General features: G+C 32.8%; 1 protein-coding gene across 1 annotated transcript in view; it reads left to right on the top strand.

Moving 5' to 3' along the window:
• Positions 1–602: 602 nt before the first annotated feature.
• The window catches only part of LOC106138192 (myrosinase 1), a 15,877-nt gene continuing 7,029 nt past the window's right edge, over positions 603–9,450 (top strand). Inside the window, exon 1 of the mRNA XM_013339276.2 lies at positions 603–893. Coding sequence (XP_013194730.1) covers positions 847–893 — 47 coding nt within the window. The 5' untranslated portion in view covers positions 603–846. The remainder of the gene's footprint in view (positions 894–9,450) is intronic.

Raw genomic sequence — 9,450 nt, 5'->3', positions numbered from 1 at the left:
AACAAAAACAAGATATGTATTAATTTTTAATAAAAATATTTTTTTTGTGTTGTTTTAGTATTTTATTTAAAAACATTGAAAATCAAATTACTACATATAATAAAACGGTAAAAATATTTTGTCTGTACATTAAATATTTTGACTGAAACGGATAGAGAATTTTGTTTTTACATTTTTTGTCTGTCTGTCTGTATCTGACTGTATGATTAAGATTCAACTCGAACTTTACGCGGACGAAGTCGCGGGCAACAGCTAGTGTATTCTATTATCTTTGGTGCTGAAAAACTACCACGATATTTCAAATGTTACCTTGCTCATTTATATTTTACGACTTAAATTTTTGCTTTTGATTGTTTAATGTGAGAATTAACATCTATCAAAAAAAATGAATTGAATTACTGAATCATTTCTACTAACAAAATTTCTCTCTCATCTTTCCACGTTCCCGGTTGCAGTTCCATTATGCTATGCTTTGGGGTCCTTATTTCACTTTTCGACACATCTTCGCCACTTGTCTTTTTCTCACTTCTGTTATCAGCAAATTCTTAATACCTATTTGATTATTACCTGTCAGTCAAATCAACACCAATTTTATTTAATAAATGCACGTCGAGTTAAGCTGCGCCTGCGTCGCCAAGACAGTGCGCGGTAGACCACGGCGCATACCACACGTTCGCCTACAAAACCTTCTACTTCGACCTTACAGTTTGACAATCACTTAGTAACGACAATTATTACCGACGCTACACAACGGCGATGTAATTCTAGCACTTATTCAAATCAATTAAACTTAACATTCCTAATTTTTACAGTGATATTTAGTGATATTTTTAGTGGTAATAGAAAATGGAGTTAGTAAAATACGTATTAATTTTCGCATTTTTCTGCAATGGGTGAGTAAATTATTATTTTATTTGATAGAACTTTGTTAACAAAGAGATTTATTAGAAGAATGATAAGAGACGGTCGAAACTCGCTATTAGGTATTTCCACATCTGGATGTGTAAATTATTCACAGAAACTATGGGATTAGATTTATCGAAAAATGCATTGATTTTGTCCTGTGGGGACTTCAAGAATCATATATATTTCGTGAGAAATAATTAAGTATAAGTATCAGGAATATATGAGTAAAATTAAAAAATATTCAGAATTTAAGGGACATTTCGAATATCACTTTATAACTGTCATAATATGGTTTTGGTTTCACAATTTGTTGACGTCGAATAAATTACTTAAAACCAAGTTTTGTGCCGCCTCCAAATCGTCAGTGTAGAAAAAGCGGCAACAAACTGCACTGCAGCATGAGTTGAATTGATTAAGGAGAATTCGCAGGAGTTTTTAAAACGCTCTCTCCCTGCATGGCGAATACCTGGGTTGTTTTCTTATTTCTCAGGTTCAAATCCTCAAAACCAGGGAGCGGTTAAAGGCAATGAAAATGATGATCGACCGTAAGAATTGCCAAAACGTTTCACAAATAGTTACATGCCTCTTTTTGCGTAGCACGGGAGAAAAAAATACTTTGCTATCATTTTGAAAGAGAGACATACATATATGTATTTAAGATTTCAATAATCTTACTTTTATTATCAACTTATCACTATTTTCATCCGATAATACAGGAGGACGGAACAGACAAAGCACATTATTGTCTTTAACTAAGTAATAAAACATTTATACCAGTTGTTTCCTGCGGTTTTTCGAATGTTATTTTCTCATTAAGGTACTTGGTTAACGTTACTTACAACTTCACTTATTCACTTACTCCTAGTCACAGCTTCTTTCGTCGTAGGAGGAAGCTGACTAGATCATTTTGTGTGGTCCTTAGAGGAAGCTGTGGCTAGGGGTAGCTGGCTAAGTAGTTTCACCTAGGGAAACTAACACGATCCTAGTTGGTTAGATTTCTCTGTCAACATAATGACTGGGCTAAGATGTGTATCGTTTAGTGTAATCACCTGACTTACTCTAGAATCATGATCATAGCAAACCCCGGGCACCTTTCCATGGAGGACAAATTCTGATTGGTAAAAAACTTATTGTTTCAGCTGTTAACAAAAATCTCAGCTGTTTCAGAGTTTAGCTATTACAAGCAGGCAGACTTAAGTCTGAAAAAATGACTTTGTTGTTTTGTAAAAAAAAAACACTTTTATAAGTACCTATATGGATTGAATTATAACAATAATGTTAGAACAGGTGTTATATACTTGTAAACAAAAGCTAACAAAACAATCTCTAGTATGTTACCTACATACAATTAAATCCGATACAATTACACGATTCTCGGAGATAAAACATAATAACTCAAAGATTATGGAATAATTAAATAGCAATTAAAAACACGTTGCATATCTATCCAGAGCTGAACAGCAAGGTTTTCGAGTATCTGTATTGGCCTTCAAATAATACAAAAGTAAATTAAAAAGAACCACATTAATCGTAAGCGACGACCTTTAAATTTACTTGAATTAATGGTATAGATAATAAAAGGAGGTTGTAAGTCTGCTTATCAAAATTACGAAAAGTGAATTAATTTACTTCTTAGACTAACTTAGTCGCATCTATATAAAGCAACTTCAGATAAGTGAAGGAAAGTAGTTAGGTAATAAAAGTAGAAGTTTTATGTGCATAGATAAGTATTAAACATTGACAAAAATATGACAAAAGGCAAAAACTAGACCTAGATTTTGTTGAGAGATCAATGAAAGCTTTTCCATTTGACAAAATGACATCGAAAAAATAATCGCTTTTGAATATTTAGAAAATTTAAGCCTCAAGCCCAAAAGGAACACTTAATTACAAATAATTGAAATTGTTTAATGAAACTTAGCTTCTAAATGTTCGTTGTTTGTTTTGATGAAGCGTAAAACGTGGGCCAGGATCTTGGCAAGTGGAAACATGTAGTGATGCTTACCCCTGTGGGAAAGAGGCGTGATTTATGTAGGTATATTAACTTGGTTGTAAACAGAAAGTTATGAAATTTTCAGTACACATACTTACCTAAAAAAATATGAATGTGCCGTGTGGTTTTCGGCACCAATAAAAAAAATAATAGGCCCACTCCATCTCTTTCCCATGGATGTCGTAAAAGGCGACTAAGGGATAGGCTTACAAACTTGGGATTCCTTTTTTTAAGGCGATGGGCTAGCAACCAGTCACTATTTGAATCTCAATTCTATCATTAAGCCAAATAGCTGAACGTGGCCGATCAGTCTTTTCGAGACTGTTGGCTCTGTCAACCCCACAAGGGATATAGACGTGACCATAATTATGTACCTATGTAATTTTTCAAAAAACCAAGTTACGGAGAAAAAAGATGTTGTTAGACTGGGTGCTGCCTATATTTTTCTAAGTTCAATTATATTATTACATATTTATAGAAGATGCATAAGCTCATGATTTTTTAGCTTTGAGTGACATAATTAATATTAATAGCAATCAATATAGTCAATCCCAACTAATAAACGCGAAGAATAAGTGAGTTTATCTCTTCACAGTTAATACCACTGAACCGATTTTGCTGAAACTTGGTGCGGATATGTATAAACCTTGCAAATGGATATACCTAATGCTACTTTTACTTCAATTCACGGACAAGGGAAATTTGAGAGTTTTGGTTTTATACGGACGGAGATATTAAACAACTTAGCGTTATAAAATAGATATATAGTTTTTGCCATTTTTTTATATGAGTAATTTTTTATTTGCGATAATGGGATTTACATAAAAACTGTTTATAAAATTACTTGTAATCAATTTAACTGTTTTAAATAGAATAGATATGATTGTTATTTGTGTAATTAGCGATACAGTGAATTCATTTGTAAGCATTTTGTAGGTCACGTATGACTTATAAGGTAACTTCGAAGTAAACCATAGGCATAGCTTCTACTTCCGTCAATTGAACGCTTTGAAAAAAAAAAATAAGTAAATGTCTGTCATTTACATTTTTGTTTCAAAATTGTTTATCATTTTGTCTAAGAGTACGAAATATATTATTTAAAGTATACCTACCCATGTAGGTAATGTGATCATATAAAAATTAAAATTTATTTTCCCAGTTATGTAAATACAATCGCTTAAAATATAACAAATTACAAGGAAAATCGTAGCTAACGATCTATTTCATTAATAAATTGAGGTGTGCAATAAGAAATTGACATATGAGACTGAGTAATTGGCTGAGGGACAGCCCTGGCGGTTAAACGCATTGGGTTTTCCACGTGGAATAATGACCATGGTTTTTAATGAGAATAAAAAGTTTCACCAATAATGTTAATGTCCATGCGTGGCATATAATCTATACTTACTAATTATATAAAGTGGTAAAGCTTATAAAGATTGTTTGTATTTCAGGCGACGTATTTACCAAAGGCGAAGCCATGGCGGGCTGCTTGTAGTAAAAAACTAAAATAACTTTAGGCCTTTTTTAACTAATTTGAATGGCAAAATGTATAATTTACATAGTATTATCGAAATATAAAAATCTAAGTAAGTGAGTACTTAGCTGTTTCCGCACAGAAAACTTTATCAATGTTTCTAGTACGTTAAAATATAGATAAATAATTACACGTCTGTATAAAAAACACTTAAACTTTCTTAACCTCGAGAATGACCTGAAAGAAATATCAATAAATATTGGTTATTAATAAAATATCTTTAAAAGTAAGCAAGCGCTTGCAAAAGAGAGTGTTTTGCTTGAAGGAAACTTTGTCATTAAATGTATGAGAATGGAAGGTTATCCTTACGGAAGTGTTGTCCGATCTGACTGTACTTTGATAATGATTAAAATTAACATAACGTAAAAGGAGAACAGACGTTGGTCATTATAACGTTCGTGCATATAATTCTAAGGGTTAATTTAGCGGAGGATTTGTAAGTTTTTTTGCCCTCGTTAAATTATAAATTTCGTCAAATGAAGTTCCTTCTCACGTGCCTGCCCAATTTTGTTTACTCTGGAGGATAAAGAGAAAGACAATAGATTCTAGCCAAGTTCTGATTTCATCTCCCGTTTCGTTATTGACCTGTCTCGGACTTCGCCATCGTCATTCATATTTTCCACGATTAAAAAAAGTAATATTAAGGTTTCTTTAGCATTTCATTTATTTTAACATTACTATCTCCTACGGGGTAGATAGGGACAATAGTTTCGTAAAGATAGAAAGGCCACGTTCAACTGTATTATATAAATATTTCTGATTAGAAAAATAATTACCTGTATTAATTATTAGTACATAATTGAATATTGAAGTTGGGCAGAGAAAGTTATTCAGGGGTTTGGCAATTTATTATGTAACAAGTTATACTTAAGTAGTGAGTAAAAATAGCTGTCTATGAATGAGTTGACGAAAACGACTCAAGGCTTCGATTTATTAGTTACACAAAAAAAAAGTTGACAAGGAATATTATTTTAATTTATATAATAACGAACGTAATAACCTACATTCTAATTTTTTGATTTATTTTCATTATCAACTCAGTTACGGTTATACGAGTATTATTTCAATATGACTTGCCAATTCGATTTAGGTATCAAAATATTTTTACTTAATCGATGTGAACAACGCGAGTACTTTCCTAAACCAAATTAATATTTGCTATATTATGAAAAATGCAATAATCCTATGTACCTACTTATTGCTTATTGCATCTGCTGTAAATATGTGCGTATAAAACTTGTTATAGAAGAATCTAATTCAATATGAATAAGATGAGTAGATTAGATAGTAAAAAATAAAAAGTACTTACCTAAGAAGTAAGAATTCTGTTATTGTTATATTAAAAGTTAGCGAATATTCAGGAGTTTCGATGTGGTGTAGTTTCAGTACATTTCAGCGGGTAATTGTTAAAATTTTACTGAAAATAAGCATAAATGATTCATTTAAAGAGTCGCCTGTTCTCGGACAAAGAGCCAATATGGAACAATGGCAAATGGTCCATTCATGTCTCATTTTGAGTGATGAGTGGCGGACGTGCATTGTCGGAGTATAGTAAGTTGCGAAATGGAGCTAGTTCAATGTTCTGCGGCCTTGAAAGGTGAGCAAGTCGCCAGCTGATCGCAAATGTGACCGTGCGTGGTAATGTACGCACATATTAAGCACTTTATACACGTAATTCCTGGTGACGTCGCGTCGCGAGAAGTAATTCAAGGGTAACGCGTACTTGCTTCTGGAAGACCTTCTCTACAATGTTTTTTTTCTAAAGTCTCCATCAAAAGTATGTATAGGTACAGATCAATATTACACATGAAAGTTTATTTATACTAGCTTCCGCACACATATTGCTAACAAGTACATGGTATGTTATTGTAAAGTTTCATAAAAATAGATTTTGCGAGAATTATATTTATATTATAGATTTTCCTTTTTTATTATGCTCTTATTTCCCTTACTAAGAAATAAGTAGCTTCTGTGAAGAGGAAAAACGTAGTGCGAGGAAATGTGCATTAATTCAGGCAACCGGATGTGTAACCATGACCCAAATTGGGTTAGGTTACCCTGCAAGATAACGGAGGTCATAGACAGGAGTCCCTTTGTGTAAAAAAAAGGACCAACCTACTCCACGATCATGGTCATAGACAGCTCCTGAAATTTATCTGGATTCAAGAATTGAAATAATGTGACCATTTGTGACATAACCGATACTGACTTACCCAACCTTGACAGTCAACGCAAGGGCCATGACTTGAAATGTAAAAATACCTGAGAAAAATATACAGTTTGAGGTCACATTTCTTGTAAAGGTAAAATCGCTACGGTTTACGGCCCTTTAAACTACTGGGTATCTAATTAATTGTTTTTTTTTGTCTCAGTGATTTAATCTGAGATCATTTTGTCGACAAAAAAATAACTTGATGAATTATACTTAGGTACAGAACGGATATGTAACTGGGTAAGATTTATTTACTCAGTTTAAGAAGTTTTGTTACACGTAATTCTCAAACTAACTGACATTAAATAAAAACTAAAGGAAGAAAAAAAATGCCAAGGACATAGTTCAGTATTAAGTTATAACATCTTCTTAGAACTATCCTATCGATTAGGATATTAAAAAAAAACTTGAGTTCAGAAAATATCATGTCTTTTGGTAGACTGGGTAACAGATGTTCAAACTTCACGAAGCTGCCTTTACAAGCATTGATGTCGCAAGCGTCTTTAAAATGAAAAGTAATTATGGTAGCAAATTAAACAGTCATTGAAGAAAAAGAACAAAATAATCAGAGAGAGAGTTGTTAGACGGTGAATTTTTTGCAAATATTCAAACCGGCTTTGTCCAAACTATACAATACAGTCTACAATTTGTAATGGTTGCAAAAAATCATTGCGTAATCCCACTTTTGCAAAACAAGAACATTAAGATTTTCAAAAATTGCAATTAGAAAGACACATATTGGATTGTCTAAAATAATTAACTATCATAGTAAAGGTTAGGTAATGTAATAGTATTTCACACAATGTTTAAGTAAATCAGATTGATGAAGCTATCATGTAGGTTAATAAATAAGTAATAAGACTAAATATGAGGTACGGATATATTATTAATATATAGGATATATGTGATTTAAGTTAACGGTTATAATCTCTAGAATGCTAAATTTTAATCGAATGCATCTAATTATTTGCAAATTAAAGCTAAAGTAAGTTGTTTGAAATGTAGGAATTCCATAAACCTTGTAGGGCAGTTTGAAATGTCGTGAAAAGCTTTGGAAAGTTTCTGCGTTCGACTGTCTTGAGTGACTTTGCCTTGATGTAACAAATTTGTAAGTAATTAGGAACTAACGATATATCCAGGAAGAAATCTTGTGGAATAGGAAGATATCATTGATAATAGTCTGAAAAAAATTAAGTTTTATGGACATTGTGACCGGTCTCTTTACAACCACGTTTAAACATAATCTCTACATCGGTACAAAGTCTGCAGATACACCAAACATTAAGAAATACTGAACTGGTTTACAATATTCAGTTAGCTACAATAAATCTGTCTAGATAGGTACTTAAGTAATCGTGTCAAGGTTTAGATATTGCCAGTTAACAATAATGTTACACCAAAACACTTGATGTAGATAAAAGGTATCAGGATTGTATTTTCATCTCTGTCCATCTCTTATTCAATTTGTATTTAACTTCAACATCACAATCACAGACAAAGGTCATCTAGTTTAAATTCAAAATGTAATAACTACGTTAGTTTTGCGTTATAAAAATTTGCAACAAGGATTGCTCTTCTTCTTCCGTGCTTGTTCCCAATTTGGAGTCGGCCTTCCTCGTAATTCGGCGCCAAGCCAGTACATCTTAGGGTGTACCTGTATCCACGTTTGCCCGTATCTAGTCTTTGGCTAGGGTTTTCCACTACGAGGTCTACAGTTGTCCCCTACTCCCTCATACTCACATGACCGCTGCCTTTAATGAGCTTTATCCCATAATTCTGATTATTCTGAAGTAATGTGCGTTTTGCTAGTCTGGGGCATAAAGGAATAGAAGTCACGTCACATAATCCTATACAAAGGATTAAATTGACTTTCATGCTCATTTCACTACAAAGGCCACACAAATTAGTACTTGTAACGTTGTATAGATGTTCGCTTCATACACGTGTTCCTTTGTGGTGTATTTATACATATAAATAACATTACAAAGCTAGATTTTATTCATGGTCCAGTGTAGGTGTTCGCGAGAAGAAACAAATGGGATAAGTCCGTAATTGTACATATTTTTTTAAAATCCATTAACTGTTTGGTAATTGGTTTTTTATGTGAAACTAAGAAGTTCCAATAAACAAACATATTGGGGGTACCAACTCAAAGGGAGCGTTTATATATAAGGTCTCTAGTTTCGACACCGTGTCAAATCGTATTCTCTAAATTTGGTGGTTGATAAGTAAACTTGTTTATTTTTCTGCTTGATGCAATGGGTTGACAGTTGATAATATGAGTATAAATAAGTATACCCTCTCTGAGGCTGTGAGGCGGTGCAGAAATTCTAACCGCATCGGCAAGTGGCGCAAACTGGTGATAACTTTTCCTATTGCATTTAAAATCCTGTATGTTATAAAGGCAAAAATGAATCTTTCTTCATGATGCATAAATATGTTGTGCTGAATTCAGTATGAGAGGATAAACCTACACATAAACTTATGAATTTTGTGATGTATGGACAAAGTCATAAAGTTTAGTGTTGAAATTGTTATAAGCAAAGTGTATGCACGAGCCAATTGTATGTCGTCATTACATTTTGAGAAACATACTTGCCATGCATATTTTTTGTACGCGCTTTTTTATGAGATCCAGGTAGTTACTCATTTTTTGTATGTTCCACCTAGAGGTATTTTCTGTATTATACGAATATAGAATCTGTATACTTAGAGATAATTTTGTCCTTTGGTAGACTGACAAAGTCGTGATAATCACCACGGAATTACCACGGATTCAAATTTTTTTATGAGACGCAGTAA

The sequence above is a fragment of the Amyelois transitella genome, chromosome 3 (genome assembly GCF_032362555.1).
Source record: "Amyelois transitella isolate CPQ chromosome 3, ilAmyTran1.1, whole genome shotgun sequence".
NCBI classification, from domain to species: domain Eukaryota; kingdom Metazoa; phylum Arthropoda; class Insecta; order Lepidoptera; family Pyralidae; genus Amyelois; species Amyelois transitella.
This window is presented reverse-complemented; position numbering and strand designations above follow the sequence as displayed.